The sequence below is a fragment of the Mesoplodon mirus genome, assembly GCF_964341445.2.
Source record: "Mesoplodon mirus genome assembly, chromosome: 3".
Classification (NCBI taxonomy): Eukaryota; Metazoa; Chordata; class Mammalia; order Artiodactyla; family Ziphiidae; genus Mesoplodon; species Mesoplodon mirus.
In genome coordinates this window covers 41,329,133-41,354,915 of record NC_138978.1, presented here as the reverse complement: position 1 = coordinate 41,354,915, position 25,783 = coordinate 41,329,133, and the positions used below count along the sequence as shown (strand labels likewise).

Sequence of the window (25,783 nt, the reverse complement as noted above, 5' to 3'; positions counted from 1 at the left end):
TAATGGAAATATTTAATAATTTTTTTAAAGTTTACTTGTTTATTTATTTATTTATGGCTGCGTTGGGTCTTTGTTGCTGCACGCAGGCTTTCTCTAGTTGCAGTGAGTGAGGAATACTCTTCGTTGTGGTGTGTGGGCTTCTCATTGCAGTGGCTTCTCTTGTTGCGGAACACGGGCCCTAGAGCACGCGAGCTTCAGGAGTTGCAGTGCATGGGCTCAGTAGTTGCAGTGCGCAGGCTCTAGGGCACGCAGACTTCAGTAGTTGTGGCATGGGCCCAGTAGTCGTGGCATGGGCTCAGTAGTCATGGTGCACGGGCTTAGCTCCTCCGCAGCATGTGGAATCTTCCCGGACCAGGGATGGAACCCATGTACCTGGCGTTGGCAGATGGATTCTTAACCAATGCACCACCAGGGAAGTCCCTATAATTTTTTTTAATTTTTAACAAATAGGTTCAAAATCTATTGAACTTTTCATTTGGAAGATAAGAAATATTCTATTTCCAATGTTTTTAAAAAAGTGGCAGATTTACCTGTTTCAATAGGTGGCATCATTTTTGTCAATGAAATCACATATAGATGGGAACATTTCAAAACATCCATTTTCAAAATGCTCTCTCTGTGGCACAAACTTCTTTCAAACTGTAGCTACTTTTTCACTCATTGTTAAAATGTCACCTTCACCCTGAAGGGATAGGAGTATTTGCCTCCCCTCACCCCGCAAATACCTCCTAGTCAGCATATTACAACCAGTAAATTTCCTTCTTATACAAACTTTCCAAAAGTCCCTCCACACCGTTCTACAAGATATTGTAAAAATTCACCTATAGGGCTTCCCTGGTGGCACAGTGGTTGAGAGTCCGCCTGCCGATGCAGGGGACACAGGTTTGTGCCCCAGTCCGGGAAGATCCCACATGCCGCGGAGCGGCTGGGCCCGTGAGCCATGGCCGCTGAGCCTGTGCGTCCGGAGCCTGTGCTCCGCAACGGGAGAGGCCACAACAGTGAGAGGCCCGTGTACCACAAAAAAAAAAAAAGAAAAAAAAATTCACCTGTAAGCTGCAATATGTTGCAGTCTGCCGAAGGGAAATGAGTGACTGAGGGGGTACAGTGGAACACCACTCTTTGTTCATGATATGCTACATACAATTTATGACACAGTCTGACAAATGGATCTAATGAGGGTACCAGTGTTGATCTATACCTAAGTACTAGTAAAGCCTAATTTAATCCTCATTTTTCATGATAAAAAATAAGTAAAAGTCAGTCCCTGGTGGTGCAGAGGTTAAGAATCCGCCTGCCAATGCAGGGGACACAGGTTTGAGCCCTGGTCCGGGAAGATCCCACATGCCACAGAGCAACTAAGCCTGTGAGCCACAACTACTGAGACTGAGCTCTAGAGTCCACGAGCCACAACTACTGAGCCCATGCACCACAACTACTGAAGCCCACGTGGCTAGAGCCCATGCTCTGCAACAGGAGAGGCCACCACAATGAGAAGCCCTTGTATCGCAATGAAGAGAAGCCCCGGCTCACCGCAACTAGAGAAAGCCTGCGCACAGCAATGAAGACCCAACGCAGCAAAAAAAATTAATTAATTAATTTAATTTAAAAAAAAAGAAAAGTAAAAGTTTTTATATTTTCCCCCATACCCAAGGGGATCACCTTTAGAGAACCACTTCGATGAATGCTGCTATTCGAAAATTCTAAGCAGTAGAATGACAGGTACACAGTGATATATCACAAAAAATGTCCAGCTTCAAAATTTAGACTTGACTCAGTAGAAAGAGAAAAGGAATTAAGGGGTTTCTTCAATAAGTCAAATGATAGATGATGAAGGCCTCCATAAAGCCAAAGTCGGATCATATTCACCCAGAGTTAGTTTGCAACAGCTTCTATATCAAAGGCTTTTTCTGAGTTTTTAACTATGTCCTCTTTCTCCTCTGCTTGCTTTTTTATTTTAAATTAATTATTTGTTTATTTTATTTTTGGCTGCATTGGGTCTTTGTTGCTGCATGCAGGCTTTTCTCTAGTTGCAGTGAGCGGGGACTCCTCTTCCTTGCAGTGCGCCGGCTTCTCATTGTGGTGGCTTCTCTTGTTGCGGAGCATGGGCTCTAGGCACGTGGGCTTCAGTAGTTGTGGCACACAGGCTCAGTAGTTGTGGCTCGCAGGCTCTAGAGTGCAGGCTCAGTAATTGTGGCTCATGGGCTTAGTTGCTCCGCGGCATGTGGGATCTTCCCGGACCAGGGCTCAAACCCGTGTCCCCTGCATTGGCAGGCGGATTCTTAACCACTGCGCCACCAGAGAAGTCCTTGCTTGCCTGTTTTTGAACCCCTGATGGCATTAACCAGAATTAAGGGCACCATATGGTACATCTTTATTCCAGTGTCAATGAAGTAAGTACTTTAATTTATCAGTTATTATGGTTTATACATTTGTTCGTTAGAACATTTTAGAGTTGGTTCACAATTCAACAACTTATATACCAAATACCGCCAACATCACAGAAAGGAAATGGCTTTCAAGTTATGGGGGTAGTTGCCAGGACATAGTCCAAAACAGATCTCTGTGTATGTGATTGTAATCTTTGGCAAAAAGCATCTATGGTTCAGGGGTAAATAACAATGGATTCTTACCACCTGGAAGCTGATGAAATAATAAACAGATTATAACAAGCATTCCTCCCAACTGGCCAGGCTCCAATACACTTTTCAAAAAAGGTACTAATCTGACACTAGGGGGCCACCCTGAGTTATCTCATTGGCATAACAAAGACACTATCACTCAGGAAATTCCAAGGTTTTTAGAACCTCTGTGCCAGGAACCTGGGATAAAAACTGTATAAATTGTTTATTATACAGGTGCGAAGGCCTCAAAAGTTTGTGCTACCTTATTGTGTTTTCTCTACTTCTCCAATATTCATTTTGCCAAACAGCCAAAAATTACTAATATGAAGATTGTGACAGAATAAAATCAATAATTTGAATTGGTCTTCTTTTGAGGGAAGATCAAGATATTCGACTGTTAATATTTGAAGAAAATATTTAAATTGACCCTTCTTACTGAATTACATTCACAGTTCTAGCTCCAGAAAAAAAAAACAAAACACATCATTGAGAAGAACTTTTCCTTAAAAACAACCAGAAATGGCTCAACAGGACAAAAAATTGATGGAAAATCCAGCAGCCCAGAAAGCAGGCTTTTTCAACTTTACCAAGCAGTTTAGCAGTTGGAAAAAATAGTCAAAGACAAGTAATCATCCAACCCAGCAAAACAAGTTATAATAAAACATATAAACAAACAACTGGGAGCTGTCACCTACAAACCGGCACTTGCCATCTACCTCTACAAGGATCAAATTAGCTGATGCAGCTGCTGACCATCAACACCCTGTAAAAGGAGTTCAAGGTGGAGATCAGGAATGAGGCACTCTGTGCTCTAGGAAAAACTGGCAGAACAGGTTTTCAGATGGTTAGATATTTTCAGGAGAAGATTTTATTAACCCAATTCTTGCATCTACTCGTATCTAGAAAAGCACTAAAATCCTTCATGGTGACGTCTGCTCCTCGTAACTAACAGTAACCTTCATGAGACTAGCAGAAACCTTCTGCAAAAATATGTGCTTGATTGCATGTACTCACCCTTTACCAAAATCACATGTACACTGACCCCCCACCCCACCTCTTTGGAGAAGTTTCTTGGAGCTATCTGAAATGCTGTCTCCAAGGCCATAGTCCTCATTTTGCCCCAAATAAAACTTAACTCACAACTCTCACATTGTGCATTTTTTTCAGTTGACAGTCAGTTGACCTTGAACTAGTTGTTTTATTTATACAGTTTAGCTAGTTATAAAGTAATATAATTATATAGCACGCACGTGTATAAATACCATCCAGGTTAACAATGCCATCTTCCAAAATCCCTCTACATAATCCTTCCAGTCAAAACCCCTCCCCATCCCCATTGAAGGTAAACATTACCCTGACTTTTATGGCAATCATTTCCTTATAGCTTTACCAACTAAATATGCAGCTCTAAATACTTGAGTTTAGTTTTTCTCAATTTAAAAAACTAATATGTAGGGAATTCCCTAGTGGTCCAGTGATTAGGCTCTGCACTTCCACTGCTGGGGGCCGGGGTTCGATCCCTGTTTGGGGAATTAAGATCCCACAAGCCATGTGGAGTGGCCAAAAAAAAGGAGATAAGTCACATATCATAAAATTCACCCTTTTAAAGTGCACAGTGTAGCAGTTTTAGTATATTCACAAAACTGTGCAACCATCACCACTATCTACTTCCAGAACATTTTTTATCACTCAAAAAATAAACTGTACCTGTTGATAGTCACTCCTGATTCTGCTCTCCCCCAAGACTTTGGCAACCACTAATCTACTTTCTGTTCCTATGGAATTGCCTATCCTGGACATTTCACAGAAATGGAATCATACAATATGTGACCTTTTGTGCTCTAGTTTGTCTATTTTTAAACTTTACTTAAGAAAATGCCAAACTGTTTTTGCAAAATGGATGTACCAATTTATAGTTTCACCAGTGATGCTTAAGAGTTCCCACTGTTTCATATACTTATCTATACTTTTTTCTGTCATTTTAATTTAAGCCATGTTTGACAGTAATATAATGGCATTTCATTGTGATTTTATTTTGCATTTCCATAATTACTAATGAGATTAAAGTATCTTTTCACATACTTATTGGCCATTTGGATTGCTTCTGTGAACTGCCTGTTCAAGTCCCTTGGCCATTTTTCAATCATACTATCTTTTTATTTTATTGATTTGCTGGAGTCCTTTAAACGTTCTGAATCCAAGCCCTTTGTCAATTTTAAGTGTCATAATTATCTTCTCTCAGTTTGTGGCTTGCCTTTTCATGGTACCTTTTGGTGACTAAAAATTCTAATGTATTCAAATGTATTACCTTTTTCCTTTATGTCCTTTACAAAAAATTCCCTTTATGTATTTCCAATTCCCTTTATGTCCTTTTAAAAAAATGAAGATGTTCTACTGCATACCTTCTAAAAGTTTAGTGTTTTGGCCTTCACATTTAAATCTACAATTCACGTATATGAAATCGTCATGTGTATACTTTAAATATCTTACCATTTTATTTATCAATTATACCTTACTGAAGCTGAAAAAAAAAACTACAGTTCACCTAGAACTGATTTTTGTGAAGTAAGAGCTAATTCTTTCAATTTCTCCATATGAACATCCAACTGTCCCAGTGTCACCTCTGTCATAAATCAAGTGTCCATATATGTATGGATTTGTTCCTGGGATCTTCTTTCTCCTTTCCCTAAATATATTCTTCTCTTCAATACTGCTTATTTAAGTTAAGGGTATCATCACTCATTAATCACCCAAACAGGAAATCTGGAGACAATCAGTTCTAATCCCTGCTGATTTGATCTCATAAATTTTCCCATATTCATATATGTTCTCCATTTCTAATACTTCCTTACATCTTGACAATGGCCAGGGCCTCTTAAATGGTCTTCTAAATGCCAGCATATCTTTACTTTTGTACTCCCAATCACCCTGGACATACATTTAGTACAGCCTTTAACAAATTAGGTGAAACTTGACTGCCCCCTGTGGACACAGCTCTCCTTGCAGCTCTCTCAAGTTAATGACTGCTTTCACACACCCCTTTGTATACCACTGGGCCTAAATATGGGGTAGGTATCTTGCTAGTTCCTCATGTTTTCTTCCAGGCACTCCCCAGCCCTACTTCTCTCTCTTGAAATCAAGACTAATATATTGACTGGCCCATACCAGTGTCTAAAAGGCAGTTCAAACTTAATATATTTAAGGGTTCCAAGGATCAGAGGTCCTGGAATCAAATGATTGGTTTTCGGGGGATAAGGTTTCTAGATGGCACAAGGTAGAAAGACTGGGTTAGTGCTTGGAGAGCAGGAAGAATGAAACTAAAGTTATAGAGACAGGGTCTAAAGTATAGGTATAGGGCATATGTGACCAAGGAAGTAAGAGGAGAAGCTCACTGGAAGACAGGAGTTCAAAGAACTGAAAGTCCTAAGAACTGAAAAGATCCTCAACATAAGTGTACTGAAACTATCAAGAATAACAGAGGAGTTAGAACTGAAGAGTAATAGTGAGTCAAGAACTAAGATATTTACAGCTGCAATGATGGGTAGTGAGTGATATAATTTAATGGCATAAGATTCAAAGTTTTAGGGCATTAGGAAGAAGAGAGGGAGAATAATGAAAAGACAAGGCCCAATGGTAGGAGGTCATGGGAGCAGTAAGAGCTAACACTTCAGAGGGCTGCAGACAGTCAGTGTTCTAACCCTTCCCTTTTCCCCAGGATTCCATTAGAACAAGATTGATGGACTATGAATTCCAGAAGGTACATTGGAAGAGTTTCAAGAGTCAGAGAGGGATGAGAAAAAGGGTCAGAGCAGGGAATGTTCAGAGATTTATAGCAGCTAGGATTATAGGAGACAGAAGGGGCAAATACCTGGGGGTTCCTGTGGTGACTGACAGGGATAAGGGATAATGAAATTAGCCCTAGTGGATTCAAGACTGATAAGAGGTGAGGAGGCTGCAAGTGTTAGGGAGTAAAGAGGAGTGGATTACTGGGGATTGCTCTTGACCCTGGATGACAGGGGCTGAAGGCTTAAGGAAGACACACTTTTAGTCTCATTACACTAGTTTAAAATCAGATGATATGTAACAAACATCATATAAACATGCATGCCCACTGACCTGTTAATCTTATTCTGAAAATATGACTCAGCAAGTTCACGCCTACATATAATTTTTAGACAGTCTTTATACATATATACAAAAAGAACATAAGGAAGGATGTTTGTTGCAACACTGACCATAACAGTGAAAACTTGAAAACAATCTAAATGTCTGTGCTAGTTACCAATTTAATACCTCTCAACTCCAAATTCATCCTTTAATACCTGCTCTGCCACAGAGGAGAGAATTCCTTTAGGTACTTCCTTTATAGTGAGCATAATATTAAACTTTCCCAGTAGAGGGTGCTGGAGGGACACTGTAGAAGGAAGAGGGTCTGGGTGCAGTCCCAGCAACTGAGCCTTCAGTCAGTAGTGTGGCTCAGTAGTGTGGCAGCGAGGACAGGCAGGGGTGCTCTGACCTAGTCACATGCTCGCAACCTGGCACCGCTGACCTGACCTGGTGATCACCTTTCCACAGCCCTCCCTGCAAGGACACTGTATGCCCCAGGCATGCCCACACTAGTGCCCTGACTCCCTCTGTTTGCCTGGTCCACTCCCTGCGCCCCAGGGTTTGTCTTCCATGTTGTTTCTGAGGGATATGATATGCACTATGCCTCCCACTCTCTGTGCAGGCCTGGATACTGGCTGCCATGCTAGTGCTCCGGAGGGCTGCTGTGCTGATTGCTCAGCGGCTATGGACCAGCTCTGGCCTTCTTTTATTGTCATAGTTTATAATTCTATTCAACTTCACCTGTTTAAATCACTGTGTGGTTTCTGTCTCCTGATTAGGATCAGACTAATATAATGTCCATCAGTAAAAAAAATTAATATGTAATTTTTGTATGGTTATATAATGGAATACTCTATAGGCAATAAAAATAAATGAACTAACTTCCCATGTATGGTCTGGCACATTAGGGGTTTAGAGGTTGCTGCTTCATCTTAACAAGTAAAAAGCTGAACAAATCAGACAAACAAACAACTCTTCTCTTCTGTCAGAGAAGTGAAGTCCCAGGGCAAACCACTGCCCCTAAAATGAGAGAGAGAGACAGGCAGAGTATCACAACTTAACACAGCAGAAACCCCTGTTGGTTCCTCCCCGGGAACCAGTGCCAAAGCAGGAAAACCTGAACTGTAACTGATGAGTTGCTAGAGGCTCAGTGTGCACAACTTTGAGAGTTAAAAACTCCCAGGGGATGCAGTCACAGAGGGGTCCCCACACTATTTTGAGTTTTACCTACAAGAGTCCTACCAGGTTCTCACAGTGAAGATCTGAGAAAAATCTCCTCAAGGTTCCAGCAGGGGAAGGGGTAAAGGAACCATTTCAAAATAGGCCAGAGCATTCTGTTCTTCTTACCAAGGTCTGTTCACAGGAGAAACTATTTTTACCAGAGCTTAGCCTTCTGAGGTTTGATCAGAGCCTAACCTACCTGGGAGAGGGGTAATACCTAACTCCAGCACCCTCCAGCCATATCCTATCTAAGGTTGGGAGAGAACTAAGAAGCACTGGTGAAGTTCACAGTTCAAGGGCACAGGCTCACCAAAAGACTGAGGACTACAGAACACTTCCCCTCTCCCGACACCTTACTATTACAATACTAAAGGCCTATTTATAGTGATTCCTTTTATTCCTTTTACATCAGGTTTGCTTTTCAACCAAAAATTACAAGGCACTCTAAAAGGCAAAAAACACAGTCTTGAAGAGACTGAACAAGCATCAGAACCAGAGTCAGATATGATAGGAATGTGGGAATTATCAGAACAAGAATTTTTTAAAAACTATGATTAATATGCTAAGGGCTTTTAAAAAATAAATTAATAAATAAATAAATTTATTTGTTTTTGGCTGCATTGGGTCTTCACTGCTACGTGCAGGCTTTCTCTAGTTGTGGCGAGCGCGGGCTGCTCTTCATTGTGGTGAGTGGGGGCTACCCTTTGTTGCGGTGCATATGCTGCTTCTCATTGCGGTGGCTTCTCTTGTTGCAAAGCATGGGCTCTAGGTGTGCGGGCTTCAGTAGCTGTGGTACGCGGGCTCAGTAGTTGTGGCTCGTGGGCTCTAGAGCTCAAGCTCAGTAGTTGTGGCGCACAGGCTTAGTTGCTCCACAGCATGTGGGATCTTTCCAGACAAGGGATCAAACTCATGTTCCCTGCATTGGCAGGCGGATTCTTAACCACTGTGCCACCAGGGAAGTCCTTATGCTAAGGGCTTTAATGGAAAAAGTAGACAACAAGAAGGACAGATGGATAATATAATCAGAGAGATGGAAATTCTAAGAAAGAATCAGAAATGCTAGATGTCAAAAACACTGTAACAGAATTAAGAATGCCTTTGAAAGGCTCATTAGTGGAACTGACACAGCTGAGAAAAGAATCTCTGACCCTGAGGATATGATACTAGAAACTTCCAATACTAAAAAGCAAAGAGAAAAAAAAAGAGAGAGAGAGACTGAAATTAATAGAACGGAATATCCAAGAACTGTGGGACAACTACAAAAAGTGTAAGACTTGTGTAATGGAAATACCAGAGAAGAAACAGAAGAAATATTTGAAACAATAATGACTGAGAATTTCCCCAAATTAATGTCAGACACCAAACCACAGATCCAGGAAACTCAGAGAACACAAAGCAGGATTAAATGCCAAAAAAACTACACCTAGGCACATCATATTCAAACTTCGGAAAAATCAAAGATAATGAAAATATCTTGAAAGAAACCAGAGGGTAAAAACATCTTACCTATAGAGGAGCAAAAGATAAGAATTATATCCTTCTTCTCAGACACCATGCAAACAAGAGAGTTGATAGGGAAAAAACACTCTACCAACCTAAAATTCTGTGCCCTGCAGTACTATCCTTCAAAAGTGAAGGAGAGGGCTTCCTTGTGGCACAGTGGTTGAGAGTCCACCTGCCGATGCAGGGGACACGGGTTCGTGCCCCAGTCCGGGAGGATCCCACATGCCACAGAGTGACTGGGCCCGTGAGCCATGGCCGCTGGGCCTGCGTGTCTGGAGCCTGTGCTCTGCAACGGGAGAGGCCACAGCAGTGAGAGGCCCGTGTACCGCAAAAAAAAAAAAAAAAAAAAAAAAAAGTGAAGGAGAAACTAAGACTTTCTCTCAGACAACCAAAAATTGAGAGAATTTGTTGCCAGCAGACCTGCCTTACAAGGAATGTTGAAAGTTCTAAGGGAATTCCCTGAGGGTCCAGTGGTTAGGACTTGGTACTCTGCTGTGGCCTGGGTTCAATCCCTGGTCAGGGAACTAAGCAAGCTGCAGGGCATGGCCAAAAAAAAGTTCTAAGAGAAGTAAAATGATATAGGTCAGAAACTTAGATCTATATAAAGGAATAGCATTAGAGAAGGAGTAAAAAAAAAAAAAAAGACATAGAGAAGGAGTAAGTGAAGGTAAAATTGAGAATTTGATTGTTTATATTCTTCATTGATTTAACAGATAACAGTTTGTTCAAAATAATAATAGCAAAAATGTATTCAATTATGTATTCTTATGTATTTATATGCTTATGGATAAGTAAAATGAATGCCTTCAGTGATACAAAGGATTGGGGGGAGGAATTAGGATTATTTTGTTATTATAAGGAATTTACACCACCTGTGAAGCAGTATAATGTTTTTTAAAGTGGATTTGGATCAGTTGTAAATGTATATTGCAAACTCTAAAACAAACACACACACACAAAAAGGAAAGGAAAATACAGCTGATATGCTAACAAGGAGAGAGTATGGAATCATCTAAAATGCTCCATTAAGACCACAAAAGAGTAGAAGACAAAAATAGGAACAAAGACCACAGGCAACCAATGGAAAACAGTACCAAATATGGTAGATACTAATCTAACTATATAAATAATCACTTTAAATATCTATGGTCTAAATTAAAAGATAGAGATTGTCACATAGATTTAAAACAAAAACAAAAACAATACCCAACTAAGTGTAGTTTACAAGGAAGTCATTTAAAATATAAAGATACATGTAAATTAAAAGCACGTGGATAGGGCTTCCCTGGTGGTGCGGTGGTTGGGAGTCCGCCTGCCGATGCAGGGGACGCGGGTTCGTGCCCCGGTCCGGGAGGATCCCGCATGCCGCGGAGCGGCTGGGCCCGTGAGCCATGGCCGCTGGGCCTGCGCGTCCGGAGCCTGTGCTCCACAACGGGAGAGGCCACAACATTGAGAGGCCCACGTACCTCAAAAAAAAAAAAAAAAAAAAAGCACGTGGATAGAAAAAGAGATATCATCCTAACACTAATCAAAAGAATGTGGAAGTAGGTACATAACACTAATCAAAAGAATGTGGAAGTAGGTACATTAATTTCAGACAGCAGACTTCAGAGGAATAAAAGTTATTGAGATAAAGAGGGGCATCATATAATGATAGAGGGGTCAGTATTCCAAGACATCATAATAATCCTTAATGTGTATGTGCCTGACAACAGAGCTTCAAAATACATTAGGCAAAAAACTTTTAGAGCTGCAAGGAGAAATAGATGAATCCACAACTATAGTTGGAAACTTCAACATTCCTCTATCCAAAACTGAAAAATACAGCAGGTAGAAAATCAGTAAGGAGAGAGATGAAGTCTATGGCATCATCAATCAACTAAATATAATTGACATCTATAGACTACTTCATCCAATAACAGTGGAATACACATTCTTCTCAATCTCACATGGAACTTTCAACAATACAGACCACATTCTGGGCCATAAGACACACCTTAACAAATTTAAGAGAAAAGAATTCATATGCCTGCTTTCAGATCACAATGGAATTGAACTAGTAATCAGTAATCAGGGTTTTTTGGGAAAACCCCAAAATACTTGGAGATTAAACAACACAGTTCAAAATAACATATGGGTCAAGGAAGAAATCTCAACAGAAATTTTAAAATATTTTTAACTAAATGAAAATGAAAATGTAACTTATCAAAATTTGTGGAATGGGCAATATAGGGGTGGGGGAGTGGGAGTGGGAGATATAAACTACTGGGTATAAGACATGCTACAAGGGGGACTTCCCTGGCAGTCCAGTGGTTAAGACTCTGTGCTTCCACTGCAGGGAGCACAGGTTCGATCCCTGGTTGGGAAACTAAGATCCTGCATAGCCAAAAAAAAAAAAAAAAAAAGATAGGCTACAAGGATGTATTGTACAACATGGGAATATAGACAATATTTTATAGTAACTGTAAATGGAGTGTAACCTCTAAGCCTTCACCTTAAGAAACCAGAAAAGGAGCAAATTAAATCTAACATAAGCAGATGAAAAGAAATAACCAATAGTAGAGCAGAAATCAATAAAATTGAAAACAGGAAATCAATAGAGAAAATCAACAAAACCAAAAGCTGGTTCTTTGAAAAGATCAACAAAATGGACATGCCTCTAGCCAGGCTAACTAAGGGGGAAAAAAGAGAGAAGACACAAGTCACTACCATCAAAACAGATGCTATATCACTACAGATTCCATGGGCATTAAAAGGATAATAAAGGAATATTATGAACAACTCAGTGACCACAAATTTGATACCCAGGTTAAATACATCAATTATTTTAAGACAAAATCTGCCAAATCTCACATAAGAAGAAACAGACAATCTGAATAGGCTTGTATCTATTAAAGAAATTTAATCAATAATGAATAACCTTCCAAAACAGAAAGCACCAGGCCCAGATAGGTTCGCTTGTGAATTCTACCAAACATTCAAAAAGAAATTATACCAGCTCTCCAGAATCTCTTCCAGAAGACAGAAGTGGAGGGAACACTTCCTAACTTATTCTATGAGGCCACTGTCCTAACACCAAAACCAGGCAAAGACATTATAAGAAAAGAAAACTACAGACCAGTATCTCTCATGAACATGGATATAAAATCCTTAACAAAATATCAGCAAATCCAATCCAACAATGCATAAAAGGAAGGAATTATACACCATAACTAAGTAGGATTTAATCCCAGGTATGCAAGGCTGGTTCAACATCTGAAAATCAATTAATGTAATCCATCATATCAACAGCTAAAGAAGCAAAATCAAATGATCTTATCAACAGATGCAGAAAAAGCATTTGGCAAAATCCAAAACACATTAAAGAAAAAAAAACTTTCAGTAAATTAGGAATAGAAGGGAAGTTCCTCAATCTGATAAAGAACATCTACAAAAAAACTACAGTTAACATCATATTTAATGGTAAGAAACTTCAAGCTCTCCTGCCAAAATCAGGAAAATGGAATGTTTCCCATTACCATTGTTTTCCAACATCATACTGGAAGTTCCAGCTAATGCAACAAGATAAGAAAAGAAATTAAAAGGTACACAGATTGGGAAGGAAGGAGGTATAAACTGTCTTTGTTTGCAGATGACATGATGGCCTATGTAGAAAATCTGAAAAAAAAAATCAACAAAACTCCTCCGAAACTCTTAAGTGATTATATCAAAGTTGCAGGATTCAAGGTTAATGTACAGAAGTCAACACTTTATACCATCAATGAACAAGTGGAATTTGAAATTTAAAACATTACCAATCACATTAGCACCCCAAAAATGAAATACTTAGGTATAAATCTAACAAATTATATATGTACAAGATCTACATGAGGAAAACTTCAAAACTGATGAAAGATATCAAAGAAGAACTACATAAATGGAGAGAGATTCCATGTTCATGGATAGGAAGACTCAATACTGTCAAGATGTCAGTTCTTCCCACTCGATCTATAGATTCGACGCAATCCCAAATCAAAATCTCAACAAATTATTCTGTGGATGGACAAACTGATTCTAAAGTTCATATGCAGAGGCAAAAGATCCAGAATAGCCAACTCAATACTGAAGAAGAAAACGGAGTTGTAAGACTGTTATTACCCAACTCAAGACTTACTATAAAGCTACAGTAATCAAAACTGTGTGGTATTAGAGAAAGATCAAATAAATTAATGGAACAGAACAGAAACAGAATAGAGAGCCAGAAACAGACCCACATCAGTTAAATATACTTAACTGATGTTTGACAAAGGAGCAAAAGTAATACAATAGAAAAAAGACAATCCTTCCAACAAATAGTGCTACAACGACTGTATAGCCACACGCAAAAAAAGAATAGATACAGACCTTCATAAAAATTATCTCAAAATGGACCACAGACCTAATCATGAAATACAAAACTATAAAACTCCTAGAATAGGGCTTCCCTGGTGGCGCAGTGGTTGAGAGTCTGCCTGCCAATGCAGGGGACACGGGTTCGAGCCCTGGTATGGGAAGATCCCACATGCCACAGAGCACCTAGGCCCGTGAGCCACAACTACTGAGCCTGTGCGTCTGGAGCTTGTGCTCCGCAACAAGAGAGGCCACGGCAGTGAGAGGCCCGCACACCACAATGAAGAGTGGCCGCTGCTTGCCACAACTAGAGAAAGCCCTCCACAGAAATGAAGACCCAACACAGCCATAAATAAATAAATAAATAAATTTATATTAAAAAAAAAACTCCTAGAATATAACATAGGACTAAACCTTGATGACCTCCGGCAGGACAATGACATTTCAGATGCAATACTAGATGCACAATCCATGAAAGAAATAACTGATAAGTTGGTCTACATTAAAATGAAAAACTTCTGCTCTGCAAAAGAGAATGAGAAAACAAGCCACAGGCTAGGGGAAATACTTGCAAGAGACATCTGATAAAGGACTGTTATCCAAAAATACACAAAAAACCACTTAAAACTCAACAATAAGAAAACAAACAACCTGATTAAAAAACAAGCAAAAGATCTGGACACTTCATTAACGAAGATATACAGATTGGAAGTAAGCATATAGAAAGATGTTCAATACCATATGTCACTAGGGATATGCAAATGGAAACAATAAGATACCACTGCAAAACTATTAGAATGGCCAAATTATAAAACACTGACAACACCAAAAGTTGGAAAGTAGGTGGAGCAACAGAAACTCTCACTTGTTGCTGGTGGGAATTCCAAAATAGTTCAGCCATTTTGGAAGACAATTTGGCAGTTTCTTATAAAACTACCCTTAACCATACAATCCAGTAATCACCCTCCTTGGTATTTAATCAAATGAATTGAAAATTTATGTCCACATAAAAACCTGCACACAGATGTTTATAGTAGCTTTATTCATAACTGCCAAAACTTGGAAGTCACCAAGATGTGCTTCAGTAGGTCAGTGAGTAAGTAAACTGGTATATCCAGACAATGGAATATTATTCAGCACTAAAAAGAAATGAGCTATCAAGCCATGATAAGACATGGAGGAAAGTTAAATGTATATTACTAAGTGAAATAAGCCAATCTGAAAAGGCTACAAACTGTATGATTCTAACTATATGACATTTTGGAAAAGGCAAAACTACAGAGACAGTGAAAAGACTAGTGGATGTCAGGGGTTGGGGGAGGGACTGATGAATAGACAGGACATAGGGGATTTTTAGGGCAGTAAAACTACTCTGTATGATACTACAATGATAGATACATGTCATAATACATTTGTCAAAACCCATATAATGGGGCTTCCCTGGTGGCGCAGTGGTTGGGAGTCTGCCTGCCAATGCAGGGAACGTGGGTTCGTGCCTCGGTCCGGGAAGATCCCACATGCCGCGGAGCGGCTGGGCCCGTGAGCCATGGCCGCTGGGCCTGCGCGTCCGGAGCCTGTGCTCCGCAGCGGGAGAGGCCACGGCAGTGAGAGGTCCGTGTACCGCAAAAAAAACCCACAAAAAACAAAAAACAAACCATATAATGTACACCAAGAGTGAATCCTAATGTAAACTATGGGTTCTGGCTAATAATGATGTGTCAATGTAGATTCATCAGTTGTAACAAATGTGCCATTCTGGTGCTGGATACTGATAGTGGGGAGGTTGTACATGTGTGGGGACAGGTAAATGGGAACTCTGTACTCTCTGCTCAATTTTGCCATGAATCTAAAATGGCTCTAAAAAACAGTTTATTAATTAAAAGAAAAAAACAATAAACTAGGAAGGTTCCATTTCCAGAATGGCTAAGTGCCTACTGAATTGACCTTACTGTAGTTATAATCTAATTATATATAGTAAACATTTAATATTGAACTGAACTGTATGGAATAAATGAACCTACTTTCAAGTCAACAGGCCCCATATTATTCAACATATTCCAGACTTTAAAGTGAAAATAAAGAGTCTTAGAATACCCTGTGGACCCAAATATCAGGATGTATAAGATTTTAGAATTAATCTGATATGAAGTTTGATCTGTATGGAACAATTAATGCTGCCTTTCTGAACATCTGGTTAAGTATAGAGTCTACAGCCATGAATTGGGCTTTTAAATCAATTCTTCCTCCCTGTTTCTGAGGACTGCCTAGAGTTTCTGCATTAATTTAAGGAGAGATGATGATGATGATAGCTAACATTTATGGAGTACTAAGCATGTTATACGTATTAACACAAGGCTAGAGTCCACAGACACAGGCAGGCTGAAAAAGCCAGATGATGTTCTCAATCAAAGCCCCTTGAGTAGGGAAGCTTTAGTCCTAAACTCTGTCAGGAATCTAAATAGCATCTCAGAGAGAAGCTGCAAGTAGTAATTACTACCTAGCACTCACATTACAGTTGAGAAACTATGTTCAAGGTCTAGACATGCTAAATTAATTTCTATATGATAAAAAGGCCAAGTCAGATATATGCTGAGTTTTTTCAAAGTTCATGACTAGAATTCACTATCTGAGCTAACACCTAACCCAGTCAATTCTGAGGGAAAGTACCTAAGCACAACGAGAGCTTTGCTTTAAAAGCCAAGGGCAGCAATGGCTTCCTATGGGTCCAAGCCTGCTCTATTTCCATTATCTCCAGGTCTGGAACTTCCACTGTAAACAGAATAGCAGTGAACAGTGTTGCAGAGCAACAACTCCTTCAACAAAGCTGAGTTCCCTGGTCTGGCTCCCCTGGGATTTAAGAATACACGTCTAGACCAAAATACATGACTAACCCAAATGAGGTCGTCTGCCTCATAATTTTTATATATTCCTTAGTCAGAGGCAAGTACATCAGTCCTTACACTGCCTGGAAGAGCCCATAATTCAGATGGAGCAAAGTCTGAATGCATGAGATCACTGATTTCACACATTGGAATTGAAGCAAATGTCAACATGAAACCAACAGTCCTCTCACTTTTGCTGATGCCTGTTGTAACAGAGGGAAAGTTGTTAGGAGTCCCATAAGGCAGAAAACCATCTCTGTGAGCCCTAATTCTTGGGCATGATAGACAAAATGTTAATGGAGCCCTCATCACATGGCCCCAGATGACTGGAGCCATAATACACTCTCAACACACCAGAACAGAGGTGGTAGACCCAGGATATGTACAAGACCAAAAGGACAGTTGACAGGTCAAGGCAAGAAATAACTAAGAGTCAAAAACAGACTGAACACATTCTCCCATGGAAAGCATGCCCATGAGCTCTGTATGCTTCAGTCAGCCACATGAAGTGACAACGTAGTACGTTGAACCTCACAAAGTGAGTAGGAAAGAAATTGGGCATCTGTGACCACTCTTTTATTCCACCTTTCTTAATCTTTAAGTACTCACCTGTGTGGCCATGGAGTGGTGAGTGTGGCCGTGGTAGTGTAGGTGAGGTGCTAGAGGTCACAATCAAACTCTTGCGGTTACTTGTCCGACAACTGCAATGAAAACACAAATGTCAGTTATAACAGGGTTGCATCATGGGCCCAGAGAACTTGAATGGCTATCGAGGAAAAAAAGAGTGATATCATTCCATGAGCTGAGCAGTATAATACTTTAAACTGAACTGGCTCAGCAATTACTGTTTGCACAGTGAGATTTCATAATTCACTGTGTTCCACCTTGGAATAGCTTTTGTCACTGTCTTGACTTTTATCTTGTATTGCCACTGCACTTTTCCAATGTGTAAGTTTTGCTTCCTAAGCAAATACCCAAGGAGCTCCTTAAACGTAACAACCATGTCTTAAATGGTATCTAATGAAGAATGACCATTGCAAATTTGATTCAGAAAACAAAAAACATGAGCCATAAATATTCTCATATCTCATAAAAATTAATGTTCTTGACATAAAAATAAAACTATTAACTTAGTCTATAAAACTTATCTTTTAAAAACTGCTTAATTAATGGATTAAGTAATATTCTCATTTCACTATAAATTTCAGAACAGGCCTGTGTTCCTTCTACAAAGTTGGCTTTCCTTTACATGTTAATGGCTGAGGCTTTTTCTTGAGGCTGGAGAAAGCCAAGTCATGATGAAAGGCCATTTCATGCTGTACCTTCTATTGAAAAGTGTGTATAAATTTATTTGAAAGTCAGCCCATCTTTCTTTCTAAAATTATTTATTTATTTATTTATTTGGCTGCATCAGGTCTTAGTTGTGGCATGTGGGATCTAGCTCCCTGACCACAGACTGAACCTGGACCCCCTGAATTGGGAGTGCAGTCTTAGCCACTGGACCACCAGGGAAGTCCCCAGTCCCTCTTTTAAAGGCATTAAAGAAGCCTGTCATTTATATTCATCCAAACAAATATTTACTGAACACCTACTATACACCAGGCACCGTTCTAGGTGCTAGGGAAGTAGTAGGGAACAAGAGGAATTATCTGTCCTCAAACTGGAGTGAAAAGTGCTATGAAGAAAGAGAGAGAGAATGTTCAAGAAACAGCAAAGAAGTCAAGTAGGTAGCAGGAAGGGAGAATGACAGGAAAAGAAGTAGGTTATAGAAACTATGGGTATAGGCCACAGTCAGACTCTGTAGGGCTGGTAGACTACTGCAAAGAACCACTGTAAATGTGATACGGAACCACTGGAAGGACTGTGATCAATCTCAAGAGATTATGATTAGAAATGATAAGCAACTTTCCCTAAGATACCATGAGGACTAATCTAATCATGTCTCACACCCCCTCCTTACCCCCGTTACCATCAAATGCCCAAGACTTCCATCTCTAATTTGACAGTCTCTACTCCTTGATCTTTTTTTTTTTTTTTTTTTTTGCGGTACGCGGGCCTCTCACCGTTGTGGCCTCTCCCGTTGCGGAGCACAGGCTCCGGACATGCAGGCTCAGCGGCCATGGCTCACGGGCCCAGCCGCTCCGCAGCTTGTGGGATCCTCCCGGACCGGGGCACGAACCCGTTGTCCACTGCATCGGCAGGGGGACTCTCAACCACTGCGCCACCAGGGAAGCCCTACTCCTTGATCTTTAAAAAAAGCTTACCCTCTGCCTCCCTGAACTCAGTCTGTCATCAGCAAACTCTATATCCTTAACTTCTTTTCTCAACATTCAGTTTAAATTCTAGCTCTAACTTAAACCTTGCTATCCCCCAGGACACCACAGTCCTGGTGAAATCCCAATCCTTTAAAACCCAACTTTCCATCTATTTTGCAACTGCACTCGGGCAGCTAAAGGTGAATGAAGAAAAATCCAAAATCATGCTGGCTGGTGTTTCTTTATGTTTATGATGATAAATATCAAGTGGGTCCATACTACATCTACCTAGGCAACATGCTCTCTCTCCAAGACAACTAATTCAGAAATTCTCCCCAAACCTCTAGCACTCCTTCCCCAAATCCTACCCTCATCTGCTGACTGCTTTTTATTCAACTAGGGGTAAAAACAATCAACACAAAAAGAAGTACTACATATTTCTGCTACAAAAATCCATTAGCCTGGGACTTCCCTGGTGGCGCAATGGTTAAGAATCTGCCTGCCAGTGCAGGAGACACAGGTTTGATCCCTGGCCCAAGAAGATCCCACAGGCCGTGGAGCGACTAAGCCGGTGTGTCACAACTACTGACCTGCGCTCTAGAGCCCACAAGCCACAACTACTGAAGTTCGCGCGCCTAGAGCCCGTGTTCCACAACAAGAGAAGCCACCACAAAGAGAAGCCCGCACACTGCAATGAAGAGTAGCCCCCACTCGCCACAACTAGAGAAAGCCTGTGCGCAGCAAAGAAGACCCAACACAGACAAAAAATATAAAAGTAGCCATTAAAAATCTACTATCCTAAATCTGTGTCCATATACTGTACTTTCCCATCTGTAACAGCAGAAGGAAAGACAATGTTCCTATCAAAGTCAACTCCCCCAACTCCCCATTCAAGAAGTCTGTACCTGCACTGTCCTCCTTCTATGCCATGAATTTCTATTTCCTACTGGATCACTCTCATCATCATAAAAATATGCTGTCATTTCTCATATCTCAAGAAAATAAGAAAAAAACTTTCATAGACCTCTCCCAACTTGCCTGTTTCTTTGCTCCCCTGTTTGGGAAAAATCCCATGCAGGGATTCTGTATTTGTCATCTTCATACCCTCATTTCCTATTCTCTCTTTAAGCCACTCTAGACTATACAATCATCCTCATCTTTCTTGCCTGTTACCAAGGTCACCACTGACAACAGGCAATTCTCAGTCCTTGTCTTATGTAACCTCTTAACATCATTCGACAGTTATAACTCCCTCTTCTAAAAAACAAATTGGGATATAATTTATATTCAATTATTCAATTAAGTGTTCTGTTCAATGAACCTTGAACAACTGTATACATTCATATAACACATCCAAAACAAAAGTCAGAATAATTCTATTACCCCAGAAAGTCCCCATGTGCCCCTTCCAGTCAATCCCCCAACTACTTTCTTCTATCACCATAAATTAATTTGTTTTGCTGGATTTCCTATAAGTAGAATTATACACTATGTATTTTTTTGTGTTTGACTGCTTTTGTTCAACCTAACATCTGTGTAACTTTCCTTGAGATACTTCTTTATTTAACTTCTAGGACATGAGGCTTTCCTGGTCTTCCTCCTAGCTCACTAGCTGCTCACTTTTCATTTCCCTTTGCTAGTTCCTTCTCTTCCTGACCTCTAAACCATTTAGTACTCTGGGGCTCAAATGTGGAATATCTTTTCTTCTTTCCCTGCACTCACTCCTTAAATGATTTTTTCCTGTATTATAACTTTAAATCTATGATGTTGATGATACCCAGCTTTTTATTGCTAACTCTGTGCTCTTACCTCTGAGTGTGAGACTCATATCTAAATACCTACTTGACATCTTTAACTGGATGTCTAAAAGGCATCTCAAATTTAACAACAGAGTTTGTGAATTTTCCTCTAAAACCTGCTAACTCCTCCCTATCTATTTCATTACATGGCACCACCATTCATTCAGATGCTCAGGCAAGTCCTTCAGGCAGAAAGAACGTGATACTAGATGGAAATCTGGATCCACATAAAGAAAAGCAACAAAAATGGTAAATGTGTGGGTAAATATAAATCACTTGTTTTTATTTTTAAAATCTCTTCTTGGGACTTCCCTGGTGGTCCAGTGGTTAAGACTGTGTTTCCACTGCAAGGGGCACGGGTTCAATTCCTGGTCAGGAAACTAAGATCCTGCAAGTTGTGCGGCGCAGCCAAAAAAAAAAAAAATCTCTTCTTGAATTTTAAAGGAAATATAATAATTTACTGTGGGGTTTACAACATATGTAGATATACAATGTAGGTCAGCCACAGCAGCAAGGCTGGAAGGGAAGAATGGATGTATACTATTGTGAGGCTCTTACATTAAGTATGAAGCAGTATAATATGACTTGAAGATAAACTAAAAGTTAAAATTTTATATTATAAACACTAATGCAACCACTACAAAAGAAAAACAAACAAAAAAAGGAAATAAAATGGTCTCATAAAAAATATTCAGTCTAGAAGAAGGCAGAAAAAGAAGTAAGAACAAGTACAGTTGGCCCACACAGAAAACAGATAGCAAGAGAACAGATTTTAACCCAAGTACACTAATAATCACATAAAATGTACATGTTCTACATACATATTTAATTAAGACAAAGACTGTCAGATTGGATAAAACAGCAGGACCCAACTATATGCTGTTTATTACTTGCAACAGCCAAAAAACTAGAAATCACCTCAAATGTCTACTAATAGATGAAGGATAAACAAATCATAATATATCCATACAATGGACTACTACTCATCAATAAAAAGGAATGAACTATTGATTCACACAATAAGTGAATCTCAAAATAATTATGCTAAAACCAAGAAGCTAGACATAAAAGAGTAAATACTGAACAATTCCATTTATATAAAATTCAAGAAAACACTAACTAATCTAGAGTGACAGACAAAAGAAGTGGTTCCTGACCAGAGGCAGGGGAGGTATTATATATAACAAGGCATAAGGAAATTTGGGAGAGCTGTAGATATGTTTATTGTCTTGACTGTACTAATGGTTTCAGAGATGCATACATGTGTCAAGAACCATCAAATTGTACATTTTAAACATGTACAGTCTATTATATTTCAATCATACTTCAATAAAGCTATAAAATTTTTTCAATATAAATAATATCAAAGTCACTCTTATGCTTAAAATTCTCCCTGTCTCACTGAGAGTAAAAAGTCAATGTTCTTACAATGGCTGACAAGCTTTACGCGGTCTGGATCTCCATTACCTCTTTCCCTCCTACTCACTCTACTCCAGTCACATGGGCCTCTGCACTGTTCTTAGAATATACCAAGCATGCCACTGCCTCAGGGCCTTTACAAAGGAAGCTTCCTTTGCCTGTTTCCCTCATGGCTTCCTCCCTCACCTCTTTCAGGTCTTTGCTCAAGTACAATTTCCTGAATGGATTTTCCTTTGACCATTCTACTTAAAATGGTAACACCCGCCCTCCCAAACACTCTTTTCCTCCTTTCCTGATATATTTTCCTCAATAGCACTTAGTGTTATCTAACATACTATGGATTTTGCATTCATTCTGTTTGTTGTCTCTCCTCCCATTAGAATCTTAAGCTCTATGAGATCAGGGACTTGCACAATCTTTGCTTACTGCTGTATTTCTCAGTGCCTAGAATTCAGCCTGGCACATGGCAGACTCAATAAATATTTGTTAAATGGATGAATGGATGAGTATAATTTGTTACAAGAATTATAATAAAAGAGGATACTTGCACACGTGGCACCTGTAAGGTGTATCAAACCACTATGTCTAAACCCCTTTTGTATAAAAACTAAGATCTCTTAAAACTGCAGGACAGGACTTCCCTGGTGGTGCAGTGGTTAAGAATCCGCCTACCAGTGCAGGGGACACGGGTTCGAGCCCTGGTCCGGGAAGATCCCACGTGTCACTGAGCAACTAAGCCCGTGCGCCACAACTACTGAGCCTGTGCTCTAGAGCCCGCAAGCCACAACTACTGAGCCTGCATGCCACAACTACAGAAGCCCTCACGCCTAGAGCCCATGCTCCGCAACAAGAGAAGCCATCGCAATGAGAAGCCCACGCACCGCAACCAAGAGTAGCCCCCACTCACTGCAACTAGGGAAAGCCCGCGTGCAGCAACGAAGACCCAAGGCAGCCAAAAATAAATAAATTAATTAATTTTTTAAAAAAGAAAACAGAAAGATCAATAGTCTGTAATAACCTATATGGGAAAAGAATCTGAAAAAGAATGTATACATGTATATGTATAACTGAATCACTGTGCTTAAAAAAAAAACTGCAGGGACAGATAATTGATTCTAATTTCATTTGTCATGATCTTATTAAAATTTAAATTAAATACAAAACAGTAAAGATCATATTTCCAGGCCACATGCCTTTGTATGAAGGTACATATAATCTCACTTGGCAAATCTGCAACAGCTGCCAGGGGAAAAAAAGGTCAGATACCCTGGTACAGATGCCATGACTCAGCCGAGATCCAAGACAAAGAACTGCCTAATTTTTCCATTTCAACAGGCACTGGCCACTGCCCCCAGGATCCTAGAAGATAAAGGGCAGGTCTTCATTTTTTCATTTCAGAAGATTAAAGTACCAGATGTTTACAGCGTCAGCCACACTCACTCTCAGCTGATGGAAGGTAACCTGGAAGCTCCCTGAGCTGATGTTCTGCTAACCACTGCAAGGACTGGGTTAAACTAGACTGCTGCCCACCACCATGCCAGTCACTTGGTCACTCAGAGCAAGGCCTGGCATTTCATCTTCCCACTTGCTTTACCATGGTCACCCCTCCATGGGTAGTGGGAGCAAGGACTAAATCACCTGTGCAATCTCTGTGAAACTGCTGAATTGTGGCCATATTTGAAGAGTTCCCAGCCTTCAAAAATCCCTTCCCCCAGCAACTAGCAGGTACTCAAATTTGAACCCCTGCAGGAGCTGCCGTAAATTTATTTAGGAAGTCTGTTTCCCAGTCTGAAGGAATATAGAATATGGGGTAGGATGCATGGTTGCAGACCCCTCAGGGTCTCTAATCTCCAATCTGTCAATTCCAGAAGTCCAGCTGCTCCTAGGAATTCAAGCACTCGGTAATGAATTGACTTGCACTTGGCTATTCCTTTCAGAATTCAGAATGAGGAAAAGACCACTTTTGTTTCATTAAGTGTGATCAATACAATAGACAAGAATTTGGGTCCATTTTAAGGTCAAGCACTTCCAGGTGTTATTTCAGAATAACAACCAGGATGATGTCCCTGTAAAGACTGAGATGCTAGAGTGGGAGAAAATGCATGTTCTCTCAGTAAATAAAAGGTGCTGCTTGGAGATAAATCCATTATTTGTCTTTTGCCTGGGTTATTTCAACAGCCTCCTCACTAGTCTCTCTGGTTTGCTCCTGTCTCCTATTGCCAGTCTGTTCTCAACACAAGTAGCCACAGTGATCCTTTTAAGGCATAAATCAGATGATTTTACTCATTTGCCCAAAACCTTGCAAAGGCTGCTAATTTCACATAGAAACACCAAGCTACTTGGACCACTGCACTAACTGTTCCCTCCACTTGGAATGCCCTTCCCCACCTATACAATGGCAAATATCCTATACCTCCTTCAGTGTCACCTTCCACGTTTTCCTATGTAACACTGTGACCTGCCCCTGAGAATCCCCCTTACTCAGCTCTCTTTGGATTAATAAAGTATTTTTTAACTTCTACTCCATTGGTTTGGAAATTATATACTGTTGTGTTTTTTTTAAACAGTTATTGTTATTAAGCTTTTAATAGGCATTCTTGTCTTAACAAGAGCCTAAGTCTTAGGTCTAAGGTTAGCTAGCATCTCAACCCTTGCTTCTAAACAAAATTAGATCTTGGGACTTCTTTAGTGGCGCAGTGGTTAAGAATCTGCATGCCAGGGGCCTCCCTGGTGGCGCAGTGGTTGAGAGTCCGCCTGCCGATGCAGGGGATACGGGTTCGTGCCCCGGTCTGGGAGGATCCCATATGCCGCGGAGCGGCTGGGCCCGTGAGCCATGGCCGCTGAGCCTGCGCATCCGGAGCCTGTGCTCCGCAACGGGAAAAGCCACAACAGTGAGAGGCCCGCGTATGGAAAAAAAAAAAAAAAAAAGAATCTGCATGCCAATACAGGAGACATAGGTTCGATCCCTTGTCCGGGAAGATCCCACATGCTGCGGAGCAACTAAGCCCGTGCGCCACAACTACTGAGCCTTCGCTCTAGAGCCCACGTGCCACAACTACTGAGCCTGCGTGCTACAACTACTGAAGCCCATGAGCCTAGAGCCTGTGCTCTGCAACAAGAGAAGCCACCACAATGAGAAGCTAGCGCACCACAAGGAAGAGTAGTCCCCGCTCGCTGCAACTAGAGAAAGCCCGCGCACAGCAACAAAGATCCAACACAGCCAAAAATAAATAAACAAAATAAATAAATTTTTAAAAAATTAGATCTTAACTCCAATTCTCCCCACCCCTTCCAATTTACATGTAATTTGGTCCAGTGGTTCAGGTCTATCTTGCTTTTATAATGCCAAATTAGTAATTCTTATTGTTTCATACAATAATTGCTTGCTTTGATTTACTCATACTTTCCAATTTCTTTGCTCAGCATTCCCTCTTGGATCTCACAACTTTTGTCTTTCTTTCTTCTTTTCTAAGTGATTATTTCACTGAGAATCTGATATTGATAAACCTTCTCAATTTCACTGTTTGTCTGAAAATGGCTTTATTTTTCTCAGTGACTTCCAACGATAATAACACAGGTACGGAATTCTACAACCTCTTGTTGGGAGT

The 25,783-nt window shown here is 40.3% G+C and overlaps 1 protein-coding gene across 6 annotated transcripts in view; it reads right to left on the bottom strand.

The window, feature by feature from the left end:
- MAST2 (microtubule associated serine/threonine kinase 2) overlaps positions 1 to 25,783 on the bottom strand; it is a gene marked incomplete at its 5' end in the record, with an annotated part of 199,710 nt that overhangs the window by 38,941 nt on the left and 134,986 nt on the right. For all 6 annotated transcript variants that reach the window (XM_082614571.1, XM_082614566.1, XM_082614569.1 and 3 more), the window contains one exon: positions 17,312 to 17,403. In XM_082614571.1, coding sequence (XP_082470697.1) covers positions 17,312 to 17,403 — 92 coding nt within the window. The remainder of the gene's footprint in view (positions 1 to 17,311; positions 17,404 to 25,783) is intronic.